This window comes from Ursus arctos, unplaced genomic scaffold, assembly GCF_023065955.2.
Source record: "Ursus arctos isolate Adak ecotype North America unplaced genomic scaffold, UrsArc2.0 scaffold_14, whole genome shotgun sequence".
NCBI lineage: Eukaryota > Metazoa > Chordata > Mammalia > Carnivora > Ursidae > Ursus > Ursus arctos.
Window position 1 is genome coordinate 70554445 of NW_026622808.1, and position 17177 is coordinate 70571621.

General features: G+C 48.0%; 1 protein-coding gene across 1 annotated transcript; it reads left to right on the top strand.

Annotated features, from left to right (window-relative positions):
* The first annotated feature begins 14698 nt into the window (after nt 1-14698).
* PRR23E (PRR23 family member E) lies at nt 14699-15205 on the top strand. The gene has a single exon (XM_057312008.1). It carries the CDS (start codon nt 14699-14701, stop codon nt 15203-15205), a length of 507 nt encoding a protein of 168 aa, XP_057167991.1.
* The last annotated feature ends 1972 nt before the right edge of the window (nt 15206-17177 follow it).

Sequence of the window (17177 nt, forward strand, 5' to 3'; positions counted from 1 at the left end):
CTCACGAAGCCTCCACCAGCCTCCATCTCTCTGTCCTAAGTTTCCTTCTCAACCACCTGCCCTAACTTCCAGGCCTGGATCAGGGGCCTTGGGCCCTCTGCTTCCCCCTCAGAGCGCATGCTACTCTCTCCCACTGTGGCCTGTTCCGGGGTCTCTCTCCTGGGTGGAACCCCAGGGCCACTGCAACCAGAACCACACTTGTTTGCTCACAGTGGTGCCGGCACCCTGCACAGGGCTAACCCTGAGTTGGCCCCCAGCAGCTGATAAATGTGTGCTCTCACCTGCCGGGGGTTATGATGGCTAAAGAAAGCTGCACACAGGTTAGCACGCAAGTCTGTGTGGACAGGAGTGTCTATTTCTCTTGGGCAAATACTGAGGAAAAGAATGGCTGCCGAGTGCATGCTTAACTTTACAGGAAACTGCCCGAGACTCCCTTTCCCAGCCTGCTAGGAAGAGGAGGGGCAGCAATGGATCCTTCACGACCAAGGGCCTGGCTTCCTCCACTAGTGGTCTGTGTTCTCAGCAATACGAGCAGGACCTCTGAGGGAAGAAGAACCAGGTTCTCCCCCAGCATAGGAAGACCTGGCTTGCAGGCTCCCCCGGTCTTTTCTCCTGCTCCTTCACTTCACACTCCCAGGCCCCACATGCTCATCACTTCTGGTGACCTTCCTTGTGGCCGTGCTGTCCCCAGTTAGGTCCTCATATGGGACCAGGCTGCACACAGGGTTATGCTCCACCATGACCGGGGCGGTCCCTGTGCAGACGGATGGGGTCTCCTAATATCCAGGCCCAGTGGAGTCTCCCAGTGCCTCCTGGCCAAGGTAACATCTTAGGGGCTGCCTTCAGTCTCATCCTGCATGGGACTTCTACATCTAGCTACCTCAGCCTCTGGTACACGGACCAGGACAATCTCCAGCTTCTATCCAAGGTGAGAATCTAACCTCTACCCAAGGCAGGGCTGGAGGCTCTGCTGAGGGACATCTCCAGCTCATTTCATCCCTGGACAGAATTCCATTCCATCCCTTCTAAGTGCACTGCTGCATGTGCCATTGTTGGCCCACGGACCTTCTTCCTCCAGCCAGAGCGCTGCTTTCTGCTCCATATCAGCCTCAACCCCAGGCCCCAGCCCTGCCCCACAAACAACACTGATCACACCCCACTCTTGCCACATCTGTCTCTTCCTCTCTCCTCCACCCTCGCCCCCCTCTCCTAAGAGGTTTGAACCCTACTGGAGCTTTGAAAGAAGATTGGCTGGAGGTCGATGAATGTCAGGGTTTACCTGTGAAACGGAGCTGAAGGGACTCCGTTTCTGCTGTTTTTCTGCTAGGCCTCATTTTCTTCATGCTCCATAATTTGCCTTTGAATAAGCCAAAGAAGCTATGTTCCCACTCCAAGGGGCAAGCAAGAAAGTTAATCATTCTCTCAGTTCGTCCTGGGCCCCAAGCACCTACTAACATCTAAGAAGAACCAGATCCCAAACACATTCCAGCATGCTAGCTTCAAACAAAGCTTGGCTGGCACTGGCATCAATACCCTTACCTTCACTAATGTATGAAATAACACCTATTATTCACCTGACACTTACCTTTGATCAGATCCTACCCTGGATTCCTAGACGAACATGTACACTGGACCCCTTTTCAATATAAACCCTTAGCTACAAGCGACAATAGGACTCATTCTCCTTTCTTTTCTGAGTCCCCCAGATACTCTGTCTGATATTCTCCACCTGTCACTTACACTCTTCAATAAACTCTGTCTTCACTTGCTGCAATTCACATTTGATTTCCATCCTGCTAGAAGCCAAGGACCTGACCCCACTCTGGGCTCTGCAAGTGTGCCCTACTAGAAGGTACAAAGGCAGCTTCTCTGCACTGCCTGCCAGCTTGGCATACATGCCACGTGCCCCCAGTTTCTAAACTGTTCCTTTGTCTTGTCCTGCTGGTCACTCCTGCGATGCCCTCCCTTGTTCCTTTCAACTGTCTTTAAAAAAAGAAAAATCAACTTTCAGGTGTAATTTACATATAATAAAATTCATCTACTTTAAGTGTAAAGTTTGAGTTTTGATAAATACATACAATCACATAATCGCCACCATAATTGTGGTCTAGAATATTTTCGTCACCTCAGAAAGTCTCCCTGTGCCCCTCGGCACCAGACCCCCATCCCCACCCCACCCCCAGGTGACCGCTGATCTGCTTTGTCACGAGCCCAACTGGCTTTTATACCTTCCCTGTGTTTCCATGGTCCTAAGCTGTAGAATGGGCTAATGGTGTTTATTTCCTGCAGTGGTAGGAAACTTCAAATGAGATTTATAGAAATGAAATGAAGTTTTATTTGTGTAATTGCATTGTCTAAAAAGACATAGAAGATTTTTCTTCAAATTTGAAATATTTTTCATTCTCTGGCTTAAAACATGGTCCACTTTGCAAATCCTGATGGTAGCACCTGGGTAAGAAAGGCAGTCTTCCGTCTGGGCAGCTCTAACCACAGCCTTGCCAAGGGAGAGAAGCATATGCATTTCATCACCAGCAAAGAAAGTGTGGTTTCAGTCGGGAGCCACAAACCACAGTGCAGAAGGGCAGTGCTGGGATGGCAGGCCCAGGGAGGGCACTTTGAAATACTGTGCAAAGATTTTTCCTTGCTGGGGGGCCTGGGGTCCTATAACCTTCCATCCATTGATGCTCAAGCCTCCCCAGCCTCTGGTGGGAAGAGAAGAACCCAGTGGAGAATAAAGAAGTTGTCTGGGTTCACGAAAGAATGAGCGCAGATGCAGTCTGAGAAGGGAGGGAAGATCCAGGCACTTAGCTCTTCCAAAGCTGAATTTAATAAGTAGGGGTCAAGAAATTGTAGAGATGGAGACAAGTTAGTGGTTTGTGGGAGTTGGGGCTGATGGGGGGGGAGGGGAGGTGTGGCCATAAAGGGCAGCACGAGGGAGGGACAGTTCAGTGTCTTGATGACATCTACACATGTGATAAGAGACACAGAACTAGACAGGCACACTGTATCAATGTCTGTGTCCTGGTTTCCATATGACACTTCAGTTACATAAGATATAACCACTGGAGGACAGAGGGAGAAGGGGACAGGGTCTCTTTGTACTATCTTTGTACTTCCTGTGAATCTATAATCATTTCAAGATTGAAAAGTTAAAAAAAAAAACAGTAGTGAGCTAAGCTTGGAGTGCTGAACGGAGAGATCTTTATAATAAGCCACTGAATTGGGAAGAAGGATGAGATTTATGAGTTTTTGCCAAATGCAACCCCAGTGGGTAAAGAAGCTGGACAAGGTTGGCAAGAGGGGACGGAGGCTGAGACTGCCTGGGTCCCGGAAAAGGGTCCGGCATCTCCCTCCTTCCAACTTTACCAGTCCAGGGACTGGGCAAAATGCTAGGAATCTGTGTAGGTTGAGAAGGCTACGTGCCTCTTAGAGACATCTTGTATTCTACCTGGCACCAATACCCTGTCCTTTGATCAGTGTGGTATTAGGGTGAAAGGCCTGAGGGAGGCTCACAGAGCCCCCCACACCTTTGGGGAAACAGCCAATGTCACCTGAACTCCAGAGGGAGTGTGGAAGAGCTGATGGCCCAATAGGCGGGTAGTGGCTAAACACAGGCTGAGAAGCCCTCTGGACCACAAGCCATGGAGTGGTAAGGACATGAGTAGTGGACACCAGCTCCCCAATGCCAAAAATACCAGGGCCAAGCCCCAATCAGCAGGTGCCAACCTGTAGTATCCAACACCAGGCAATATAAGCAACCCTCATAAGAGGCTGCAGGTAGCCCAAGGCAACCCACACCTCTCTTGATGCAAGAGAAGAAAGAAAAGGGAGAATAATTTGACAGAATATTCACCCAAAAAAGATAAAGTTTGAAAAGTAACTGTCACATTAAAAATGTTAAGATTAAGTGTGTTCTGCTGAAGACAGAGTTATCTCAGGATACGAGAGTAGGGTAGGACAGGTAGGGGAGATAGCTGGGGTCTCATTCACAGGACCAGCCTTCACACCAGGCCTTCTTGTGATTCTGGGGCACAACCAGCCAGCCAGCTCCCTCCTCAGGGCTCCAGACCCTTCATTCAATGGAGCATTCAGCAGCTTTCAGAATGTTCAAGGCACTTCAAACAGGTCCAAAGGCAATGCTAAGATGGTTCCCTCATACCTGGTTCTGCTCCAGTGTTTCTGACATGACAGAAGGGCCCCATTATGTGTGTGTGCAGGGCAGAAGTCAGGGACCACCTCTGACATCTCCATTGCTTGCCCTTTACCCCCAACCCATCTCCTTCTCTCCAAATATGCTGCCCCCAGCCCCATGATCTCCTTGTTTGGATTAAAGACTCCTACAATATACACAAACATTGAATATTAAGTTGTACACCTGAAACTAATATAACATTATATTTCAATTATACCCCCCCGCCAAAGAGTCTCTTAATTTGTATCTACATGTTTGTGGTGCTGTTTTCCTGCCTGAGAAAAGTTACGATCATTCCTTGGTAGAAACTAAGAGCTGATAATTAAATTTCCCTAATGTTTCAAAACTGTCTTGATCACAATTAGTTGTTATATCTGAACAGGGTCCATACATTACATGTAGTTGTTATGTCTCTTGTTTGGAAAAGTCCCTACTCATGTGTTTTGCTTTGTGCCAATGACATGTTGCAGAAACCAACTCAGTTGTTCTGTAGATGTTCTCACATCCTGGTTTGTCTTTTTGCTCCCTTATGGTATCTTAAAACAAATGGTGCTGGGAAAACTGGTATCCACATGCAAAAGACTGAAGTTGGAACCTTACCTTACACCATATACAAAAATGGACTCAAAATGAATCAAAGACCTAAAATTACAAAATTCTTAGAAGAAAGCATAGAGGAAAACATTGTAACATTGTACTTGGCAAAAATTTCTTAGGACAACCAAAGTAAAAATAGATAAAGTGGACGGTATTAGAGTTTAAAACTTCTGTGCATCAAAGGACACAAGCAAAAGGATCAAAAGGCAACCAATGGAATGGGAGGAATATTTGCAAACCATATATCTAATAAAGGGTCACTATCCAGAATATATTATAAATTCCTACAATTCAAAAACAACAAAAATGGTTTTTAAGAGGAGCAAAGGACTTGAATAGACATTTCCCCAAAACAGATATACAAATGGCCAAAAGCACATGAAAAGATGCTCAACATTGCTAACCATTAGGGAAATGCAAATCAAAACAATGAAATATTATCTCACACCCAGTAGGATGGCTACTATAAAACAAAGAAAACAAAACAGCCAACAATAACAGGCGTTGACAATAATGTAGAGAAATTGGAACCCTTGCACACTGCTGGTGGGGATGTGAAATGGGGCAGTTGCTGTGGAAAACAGTATGGAGGTGCCTCGAAAAAAAATTCTACTTCTGGGTACATACCCAAAAGAATTGGAAGCAGGATCTCAAAGAAATATTTGCATGTTCAAAGTAGCATTATTCACAACAGCTAACATGTGGAAGCAACTCGAGTATCCTTCGACAGCTGGATGGATAAGCAAAATGTGGTCTACACAAACAAGGAATATTATTCAGCCTTAAGAAGGGAGGAAATCCTGTCACATGCCACCACATGGATGAACCCTGAGGACGTGCTGCTCAATGAAATAAGCCAGTCACAAAAGGACACAGACTGTAGGATTCCACTATGTGAGGTACCGAAGTCAAATTCACAGAGACAGAGAGTAGGATGGTGGGTGTCAGGGGCTGAGGGAGGAGAATGAGGAGTTAGTGTTTAATGGGGACAGAATTTGTTTGGGAAGTGACGTTCTAGAGACAGATGTTGGTGATGGATGCACCACACTGTGAATGCCCTGAAATGTCACAGAAGGGTGCACTTAAAGTGACGAAGATGATAAATTTCATCTTATGTTTATTTCACTGTTATGAAACATTTTGGGGGAGAAAAAAAAGAATGATCTAGTAGATTTTCCCAAAACCATTCTGTGATTCTTTGCCTGTAAACTACTAGGTTTATATTGAGTGCTTTGTACTATACATGTAAACCTAAAAACATGCAAACTTGTTAAACTCTAGCAAATAAACCTTTCAATTAAAAAAAAAATGCCAGACCAGTAGCCTCCATCCTGAATCTTCCAGAGAAGGACTTCTTAGGATAAATGTCCATACTGGTCAGAGGCTGAATGTCCCTCTTTATTAGGTCATAGACATGCAAGCCAGGATCCCAATTTGGTTGACCAAGTGTCCTCTGGGCATGGTCACCTGGCCTGGAGGGGCTATTGGTTACAGCTGTCCTGGGGTGGGACAGGCAGAGGTACAGGAGAACTGTGACTGCAAACTAATGGGACAGTAGGAAATGTAAATATACATGGGTCGGTTACGCACAATACAGTGCTAAGAGATGTGCAGATCTCTGAGTAATGGAAGACTGTAAAGAAAAATGCAATTAGCCAGAACGGCCAAAACTGGACACAAAGACTCAAAAAAGCCTTTGAGTAGACCATAGCATGAGAAAGGTGAAACCAAGTCTAAATAACATTCCTGAAAAGCTCTGGGCCTGATGGTTTTATGAGCCAGGCTCTTTGCAACTTTCAAATAATCGCTGTGTAGTAGTCACACCCTGTGAACATATTCCGTATTCACGTCCAGCCGTGGCTGGGCTCCCAAGTGTGGTTGGTTCTCAAACAAGCAGATGGGTATTAGTAGGGAACTTGCGAGAAATGCAAACTCTCCACCCCACCCCACACCCATAGAATCAGACATTCTGGGGCCGAGGCTCAGCCCTCTGTATTGTAACAAGCCCACCTGGCTACATGAAGGCTGAGGACCCCTGGGGCTGAGGGAACATCCCTACTGCATGGATTTCTTATCAAGCCTTACCTGGGTATGACGGATTCTAATTCCCCCTCATGAAGCTGTGCAGCCAGTTCTTTGTGTCTTTAGATTGAACACCTCATTCTTAATCAAAGAGAATTTTCAGTCCGTTTATTTGCAATTTCTCAGGTTCGTAATTTGAATAGCAGTATCCTCATCAAATGATTTCTTTTATTTTTAAAATACCAAACTAATAGATCCTTGTTATCAAAAATGGAAGATGCATATAAGCGGAAACAAGAAAATTATGATTAGTCATAATTCTACCTCCCAAATATAATCTGTGTCATCTTTTTGGTACGCACAGTTCCAGACCATTTTCTTATGCACAGATACATTTCTTTCACTCACCAAAAAAGGGACTGACTTGTATTAACTGCACTATAACTTGCCTTTTTTATTTCATAATATATCATGAACAATTTTCCTTGTTAATCAATAAACTTTTATTAGCTTTCTCAAAGCTCTTACTGTATAATTTTCTGAACCCATCTCCTATTGTTAGAATTGATTAAATGAGTTCGTATTTGGACAGTGCCTGACACCTGGGAAGTGCTACATAAATAATTGGCCTCGAAATGTGTTCATCAAAAAGCCACAAAAATACAGAGAAGCTGGCAAATCTACAATCGTAATGGAAGAGTTTTAACACTTCCTGGAAACTACAAATCAAGTACGCGCAAAACTGAGAAAGCTGTGAGGATTGGAATAACCCCTGGATGTCTTCACTGCCTCTGCAGAGCTGCGTTCTCCTGTAGACCTCTCTCATGGTGCCCTTCTTCTACACGCCCCTGTCCCACGCCCCTGCATGTGCCCTCCCAGCCACACCGACACCCACCTGGCTCCCCAGGCTGCAGCCAGGTACGCCGCTCGGAAATTCAAACCTGCACTCATCTCTGCTCCTAACCCCAACTCCACCACGGCTTCTTTATCTGGGCGCACAGGCCCCTGGAAGGTGGGACCGCCTGCCTGTCCGACCACCCCCAGCAAACTCGCCTTGGGCTCCAGCCACGCTGGCCCTTTGGGCTCCTGGAAGGGGTCTGCTCCTGCCCTGGGGCCTTGGCAGCTGGGCTTCCCTCTGCCCACAAGGTGCCTACTCCCCACCCAGCAGGGCTGACTTTCACTCTGTCTTCAGCCCCCTGGCTGGTCATCTTTCCCAGACCTCTGATAACTAGGTCAGTTGCATAGTCTGGACCTTCTCATTGTCAGCATCCAACCCAATCCTGTCTGTACCTTTATTTCTGGGATAAACAGTTTGCTGGATCAATCCAACCAGCTTCTTGCATGTGACTGAGCCATGTGCAGGCACCACTCGACAGGGTCCTATCATGTCTTTCAGAGTCAAATCAGGTGGCCTGGCCCCGCGCTCCTCACATGACAGGCCGTGGCCCACCTGCCTTTTATAAGCATACCAGATGTAGGGCCAGCTCGCGGGCCGCTGGGAAACCACGAGCTGCAGGTGGGTGTGGCCCCTCCCTCCCTCCTGGTCTGTGAGGAGGTTGGTGCGTTGCCTGGCCTGGGAGGACGGCACCGCCTGGGGGCTCCCAAGACCGCAGGCTTCTCCTCGGAGAGCGGAGAGCGTTTCAGCACTAAATAAACCGGGTGTGTGTGGGTTCTGAGGCTTATGCAGGGGAGAGAGAGAGCAGCTTTTGTCTGGTGGAAGTGGGTCCTTTCCCCTTTGTCTTGTCTGCTGGCCACGGCTAACCTTGTGCGTCCCACCCCCCTCCCCAGCACCGAGGCGCTCTCATCAGTCCCGCCTATTCCCACACCCTCTTGCTCCCTCCCTGCTAATTGGCTCTTTATCTCTGTCACAACCCTCCTCCTCATTCTTCAAACAAAACTCTCCCTCACCCTCCCCGGCTGCCAGCCTACCTGACTGCCCCCTCGGTGTTTCTGAATTGCTCACAGTTAGAGCCCACGGTGGTTTCTCCGTCAGGGAGGAGATCCATCTGGAGCCCAAGACTCTCTTATCCCAGAAGGCTACCGCCTTTCCGTCAGTCTGCCTGCAGATGCCAGCCCCAAATCTCTGTCCCCCCACATCCCTGGAGTGCCTTTCAGGGGTCCCCTTCCTCACACAGCTTCCTCTTCCCTATTCATAATGTACGATTAAGGGAGGGAAGCAATTTGCCTGGGGGTGTGTGTGTGTCACATGTTAAGCTCTGATCACTTGCTGTTAAATGGCCCTGTAAAGAGATCCTGTCCATTTTGCTCCCACTAGGAAAGAATTAGACCAGTTTTCCCACCTTCTCCCCAACACTCAGTACTATCTTTGTACTTTGAAATCAATCTTTTAAACCGTGTCCAGTCTGATGGTGAAAAATGAGAGCCTCCTCTTTTGTTTGGCTCTGCCTGATAATCAATTTCCTACATTTAAGCAAATAGTCTTAAGGAGTTGATGTGGAAAGGAATCTTCCCCATCATTCCCTCTTTCCCAGGGACAATTCCTTGCACCTCTGTTAGCTAATTACTTTGGTACCTACCTCTGTAGTTGCACAGAGCAAGCCAGTACTTGGATTTTCAGTTCTAGGCACTACAGCTGTAGCGGTTTCACGGCCCTGCCCCTCCCACCGCGTCTCCTCAATATGTTCACGCACATCAGGGCTTCTCCCGGTCTCACCTTCCTGAAGCGTTTTCTCCAGGAATCTTCTAGACTGGCTTGGCTCATAGCTGTCCCCCGGGGACCTCTCTGTTTTCCTGGTCTTCCTCTTTCTCAGCAGACTCCCTCATTCTGCTGTAGCGTATCCTCCAGCAGCTTTCTGAGAAAGGCGGCCTCGGAGGTGACCTTTGACCTCTTGCGTGGCTTAGAGTATCATGACTGCATCCTCACCACCTACATTTTACCTAGGTTTAGAACTCTGGGCTAGAACACAACGTTCCGTTAGAATTTTGAAAGCCCTCTTTCCTTCCAGCTTTCAGGACAGGTATGGGAGTGTGAAGCCATTCCAGTTCCAAACCTTGGTATTTGTTTCCTCTGGGGACTGCAGGGTTTCCTTTGTCCCCAGTGTCCCCAAATTTCCCGATCGTATACTTGGCGTAGGTCTGTTTCCACCTACCTGCTGGGCCCTGGGTGGGTCCCGTGCCCTCTAGAAAACCGCCCTTCAGGTCGGGGAAGTTGTCTTGATCCGTGTCCTTGATGACGTCTCCTCCAGTTTTTATTCTGTTTCGAGAATCCCTGTCATTCAGATGTTAGACCTCTAGTGACACTTTCATTTCCTTATTTTCTCTCCCGTTCTGCACTTTAATACTTCTGTTCAGTTTTCTGGGGAGACACCTCCCACTTTATCTTCCAACGCTTACGCTTTTCATCTTAGCTATCCTAGTTAATTTGCAAGCTTCTTGCTCTGAGAGGTTTTTAAAATAGTATCCTGTTTATATTTTAAGAAAACAGTCTTACCTCTCTGAGGATATTAATTTTCTGTGTTTTTTCCCGTCTACATTGTCTTTGTCGTCCAAGTCGCCTTAGTTCTTGATCTTTGAGGTAGCAGAGATATCTGATATTATAGTGTGTAATACATAATATCTCGTGTGTGACAGGCTTTCCTCCGAAGTCTAGTGAAACTTGGCTGCTGGCTCACAGTTAGGAGTGGGCGGCAAAGAGCGGCTTGGAAGTCCTCAGCCTGTGAGTGTGGCTTCCAGTGACGGCTGGGCCTGTCTTTGAGGGACCACCAAAGTTACCACCTCTGGATCCTTCCTTTTGGCCTGGTCATGCTTTCCAGAGAAGGCCCTGCCATTCTCCTGCCCCAAGGGGAAAGGGTGGCATGCAGGGAACTGAGAGAAGGCGAGAACTGGAGTCTGGGCAGAATGCGAGCATCTGTTCACTCCCCGACCTCTGCCTCCATTTTCAGTGCAGAGAAGAAAAGTCTAGTCTCCTTTGCTGGGAGCAGGGGAAATGTCTCCATTCCAACTGCTTGTCAGAGAGTCTTTGAAAACTCAACCAATCTTCTGCTTTTATCCCCTACCTTATCCCACTTCCACACCACCTCCAACCTCACCTGATGCCAGAAACTTGAGGTGCTCTCAGAGGTTCTCCGGTGGCCTTGTGGCTTAGGACTCAGCTCCTTGTCTTCCTCCCCCAGCTGGGGTTCAGTTACTGTGTGGCCCCCTGCTTTCTCACTTCCCAAATCTCATTCCTGCTTCCTCTCTCACGATCATTGTTCTTGCAGGCTGATGCCTTTCCGAAACTCCCTTTATCCTTGTCTGAGTGGGGTGGGGAGAGGGCACTAGCAACTGTATCCATTCAGCCTGCTGTCCAGCTCATTCCTTTCAGTTGCATTATTTCATTACTTATACATTCGAACACCTTTTCAGATGCTATTGTCCTCTTGTCTCCCATCCCACCTCTGCAACTTTTTTTTTAAATACAGCAGTATTAAATCTAGTCACCATGCTGTATATTTCATCCCTAAGACTTACTTATTTTACAACTGGAGATGTGTAACTTTTGACCCCCTTCACCCATTTTACACTCCCCCCCACTCTGCCTCTGGCAACCACCAATCTGTCCCCTGTTTCTGTGAGCTTAGTTTTGTTTGGTGTGGTTTTTATTTTATTTTATTTTTAAAGATTTTATTTATTTATTCGACAGAGATAGAGACAGCCAGCGAGAGAGGGAACACAAGCAGGGGGAGTGGGAGAGGAAGAAGCAGGCTCATAGCAGAGGAGCCTGATGTGGGGCTCGATCCCATAACGCCGGGATCACGCCCTGAGCCGAAGGCAGACGCTTAACCGCTGTGCCACCCAAGTGCCCCTGGTGTGGTTTTTAGATTCCCACATAGAAGTGAGATCATATGGTATTTTTTCTTCCTCTGGCTTATTTCACTTAGCATCATGGCCTCAAAGTCCATCCATGTTGTTGCAAATGGCAAGATTTTATTCTTTTTTTATGGCTGAATAAGGTTCCGTTGTGCATGTATGTGTGTGTGTATATACACACACCACATCTTCTTTGTCCATTCATCCATCAGTGGCCACTTCTAGATCTTGACTATTATAAACAATGCCGCAGTGAACATGGGGGTGCATATGTCTTTTTGAGTCAATGTCTCTGTTTTCCTCAGATGCGCACCCAGAAGTGGAATTGCTGGATCATACAGTAGTTCAAGTTTATAATCCATTTGGAGTTAATTTTTGTGTATGATGTAAGATAGTGGTTTAGTTTCATTCTTTTTATGTGACTGTCCAGTATTCCCAACACTATTTATTGAAGAGACTGTCCCTTCCCCCATTGTATATTCTTGACTCCTTTGCTGTAAATTAATTGATCATTAATGCACAGGCTTATTTCTGGGCTCTCTATTCCATGGATTTATGTGTCTGTTTTTATTCTAATACTGCACTATTTTGATTACTATAGCTTGGTAATACTGTTTGAAATCAGGGAGTGTGATGTCTCCAGCTGTGTTCTTTCTCAAATTTGCTTTGTCTATTTGTCTTTTTTGTGTTTCCATGAAAATTTAAAATTGTTTGTTCTATGAAAAATGCCATTGTACTTTTGCTAGGGCTTGCACTGAATCTGCAGGTTGCTGTAGGTAGCATGGACATTTTACCAATATCAATTTTCCAACCCACAAGCACTTTTTTCAACCCACAAATGGCTTTTGTTTTAGGTTTCCCCATTTCTCAATGGACTTGAATCTTCTTATTCATTACTAAGAATTTTTATTCCCTCCATCACTGGACATCATGTCTATCTGTCCCCATTTTACTTATTGGGGAAAATTTTTCTTAGGTGGTGCAAGCCTGTTCAGAGGTTCCCCATGCTCTGTGCAGTGAAGGCTGAATCCAGGCCAGGTGGGTAGTGAGGCTCACATGTGCACAGCATGTGTGGGTTCATCTGGTCCATTTGCTGCTGGGGCCTCTTCGTTCTGCGCTTCATCACCAGCCCTTATTGCCTCTGGCATCCATGGAAACACCTATTTAAACATCTGCATTCCCACCTGGATCCTGTTCATAGTCTAATTCTGCTCTGCATCTCAACATCAAGTCCTCAGGTGTGCAGGTCGAATCACAGCACATCTCTGCTACCTAGAGAGCAGCTGACTGCTCCCTCTGCCAGGCCCTCTGCCCATTCCCTCCCATGACTGCCTTCATGTCCTTACCGTTCTACCCACTCGGGGGGCAGGGATGAGCACAGCTGTGCTCTTACCTCCAGTATGGCCTGCTGGCTGGTCCCTCAAAATGTGTCCTGGAGGGAAGGGAACAGGATGGAGCACGCTGCTTCTTTACCCTCTGACTTTTTCTTGCGGTCGCCCTTAGAATTTAGTCTGAGGAAGGTAGGAGGGGGAGAAAGTGTGTCAGTCATCTATTGCAAAACAATGCTGTGTAACAATAACAACAGAAGCTTCTCTGTAGCACACAGTAAATGTCTCCTAGCTTACAAACAGCCGGTTCTGCTCCACTTAGCTCTCCTCCCAGCTGGGCTCCAGCAGGCCCTACAGCTCAGCTAGGCCAGTTCTTCCCAGCAGTTAGTGTGCATGAGAATCGCCTGGAGAGTGTGCTCAGCCCCCCAGATTCCAGGCTACACTGCCCAAGATTCAGTGGGACTGAATCCACCTCTCCGGGGCCCACGCACACCTACCGGTCCACTGGCTCTGGGCTGACCCATAACCAGTGGGGTGCTCAGCTCTGTGCTCATTCTCTTACACTCTCTCAGCATGTTCTCACAGCAATCACAGAGGGTCTGGCCGGATTGAAAGAGCCCCTCTGAAACCCTATGTTCACATCATACTTACCCATGTCCCTTGAGCCTGGAGCCCGAGTGGGTCACCTGGGGTGGGGCTATAGGGAGAAGGAAGAATTGAGGCCTTGAATGCCATCAGCTGCCCTGGGAAATGTGGAAGAAAACTGACTCACACAGAACTGGTTGTCCTCCCCTAGCCCATTGTCTCCCCCTGTTCTCGGTGCGTCTGTGGGTCCATCTCTACCCAGGCTCATTCTGGACTCCTTCTTCAACACCTGCTTGCTAAGGACTCCGGTGTGGTCTCCTAAAAGCTGAAGCCCCCCCCCCCCACTTCTCTCCCTGCCCACTGCATCCCCTTAGTTTGAAGGACTGTCACCTCTCCCTTAAGTTGCTGCTACAACCCTTCCCTTCCTTCCAGGCTGATCTCTACCCATCAGCGGGAGTGCATTTCTGAAATATGGCCCTGACCTTGGCACACTTCTGCTTATCACTGACTTGCTGAGGAAGGCTCCAGGAGGGGGGGCGCCTGGTCTAGGGAGGGTGTTGAAAGGGTGGAGGGGTACCTTCTCCCTCTCCAAGGAGAGCCCCTTATTCTGCCCATTTCCATGATGTTTCTGATTTGGAATTTGTCTCATATTTTTCTTCCTTGTACCAACCAACCCAGGTCTCTCTGGAGCCTGACCATTAATCCTCTCAGGTCCCTGTTTTCCACATTGGGGTGGGGGCAGGGGGTTCATAGGGACAGGAAAGGACAATTAAACTCAAAGAAATGCTACATACCCCCAAGCCCCAACTCTACCCAAAACTAGTTTGTGCTGTTGGCCTTCTCCTGACATCCCCGGCCCCTCCCCAGGCTTGCCACACACCCCTTTCCTGCACCTCTTCTTTCTCCTCCAGCTTCTGTCCACCCCACGGGTGGGGAGCAAGGATGGCAAGCTGGCCACATGTAACCAGGCGTGGGCAAGAACAGAAAGGGTCCTGTCCACAATGGGAGGCTGCCCCCATTCAGGAACAAGCTATGCAGAAACATGTGCCCCGGCCTCCCAGCCCTCAAAGGAAATCCACGTACCTCCAGCTGCCTCCGGGGCAGACATGAATCTTCCGTGCCTGTGTGGCACAAACACACAAACCCCCTGTGCTGTTCAGCCTTCATGAGGTACCCAGCCCCTTGGAGTTACAAGTGGGTGCCCTTTGTCAGTCCTTTCTGGATGGGGCTTCCCCCCGCCCCAGTGCCTTCAGTCTGGCCTTGGGGCTTCTCCAGCTTTGATCCCCAAGTGGGGAGCCAGTACCTGGCCACCGTGGCCTCCAGTGTATTTCCTTACCCCATGGAACCCCCACCCCCGTACTCCTCAGTCCCTCCAGCTCTGAGTGGGGACGCCTCTGGCCACTGTCCCCAGGTGGAATGGCAGATTCACACCAGCTCAGCCTTCCCAGCTGCAGCGGGGGGACCGTCCAGAGGAGCTCCTCATTTGGAGAGGTGCCAAGCCCCTCCATCAGAATGGGCCTCCAGGTTTAGCCCTGGGGCACTTGCTCTACCCTGCAGCCCAGAACTCTGCCCTCTGCCCCCTTCCCCCATTGCAGACCCTCAGCCCGATCCCCGCTGTCCCCGCTCCCCTCGGCCACACTGCAGAACCTGCCATCACGTCTTCCAGTGCTAATCAGTCAATCCCCTTGCCACCTGCCCCAACCATGGGAGATGAATTGCATGATGGCTAGTGAGCTGTGGGTCTGCCCAGACTCTTAGATCTGACTTCTAATTTTTTAAAGAATCTCAGATGTAAGTTGTTCACTGTTCTTCAATATATAGCACACTCTTGGTGGCTCCAGCAAGGCCTCTATTTATCATCTCTTTTCACTTCTATTTTCTTTCTCCTTTGCCCTTCAACCTTATTATCTGCACCCTTTCCTCTCCCTGCCTTTGTCATGGGCCCGCACCATCGCGTGTTAGCTGCAGGTCCTCAAATACGTGAGCATGCAGCCTGGTAAAGTGAGTGTTGCTTGCTTGTGTTTAGAAATTGCACAAATGACCTATTATAGTAATTCAAGTTTCTTTGCTCTTTCTCAGTTGACACAATGTTTACAATCCTCCCACCAAGCTATATGCACATTTAGTTCGTGGCTCAAAACTGCTCTGCCGAAGGTCCTAGCAGGGCCCATCGCCCTTGACTGAAAAAATGACCTGGAAAGATGGGAGTTACTAGTTGGAAAAGGAAACGCTCTCCATTTATTGAGGAATGGGTATACTCACGGAAATGATGGGATCTGGGTTTGGCCATGGGAGTGGGTGATTGGGGTAAGGAAGAGATGACTGGCACTGAGAAGGAAAAGAACAGAGAGCTGGCTGGAAGGTCCATCCATGTGGATGTGGGAATTACAAAGAAGTAGAGCAGGAGAGGTGATGAAGAAAGCTGCTCGGTCAGCTGCTGAATCCTAAGACATGAGGAGAGAGGACCGTGGCCAGAGGGAGTAGCAACAGCGTAGTCTGACGTGAACTTCAGAGGACTGTGGCGTGAACTAGCTGTGAGAAGCAAGAAACACCTGAGGACGCACGAAAGAAGATGCTGGAGAGAAGCCAGGTGTCCTTTCCAGTGGGGGTGTGTGCAGGGTCTCAGAAGCATCTGGGGCCTTTCTGATATGTTGGAAGAGTGTTCCTGACTTCCCATGGGCGGGACTCCGGAAGCTAAGTGATTTATACTGTGCGGGGGTCCCTCCCATCAGAGGACTGCCCTTGATCTCCCCACCCTTCACTTGTCCCCCTGGGGGCTCATAGACGTGAGAAACTGAGGGTAGTTATTGACGCCTAGAAACGAACTCATTCTACAGACACGAAGTATGTTTGCACCGTTTTAATGTGCACTCCACACTAGTGACTGTGACCTCCCCTCTCATTTTCCTGTGTTGTTTTAAATGGAGATGGCTCTGATATTATTGCTCAGATCCTGGCTTCTTGATCGTAGTTCGACATCTGATGCCGTCACGTCTTGTAGGAAGGCGTACCCAAGTATCGACATGGTGAGAGACAGATTATTCCTCCTTCATTTACAAGTGTATTGACCATTTAAAATATGTGTAAGTTATAATCTGTGATTTTTTTTTTAATCATGAAATTACAGGTTTCCAGGGAGTTGCAAAGGCTGCGTAAGGAGGTCCCGTGCGCCGTTCACCCGTTTCCCCCCATGGCTGCACCTTGCCTTGCTCCAGGGTAACAGCAAACCGGGCGACGGAAGCTGGGGCCACATGGATATAGTTCTGTGTGATCGTGTCACACGTGTAGCTTTCTGAAACCACCACCTCAATCAAGACACAGAACTACTGTCACGACAAGGATCTCTCTCGTACTAGCCCTTCCCCCGCACCATCCCTGACTCCTGGCAACTGTTTGTACGCTCTCTGTCTCTGTACTTCCAGCATTTCAAGAATGTTGTATAAATAGAATCATACCGTATGTGAGACTATTAGCATTAATGTAATTATTTCTATGTTATGGCTTTAATCTGCTATTTCATTTTTAGTTTTCTACTTGTTCCCTCTGTTTTTCGTTTCTGTTTTCTTTTATCTGCCTTCCCAAGGGTTGCGTGAACATTTATCTATAGTGTCTTGAATCTCTCTCTCTCTCTCTCTCTTTTTTTT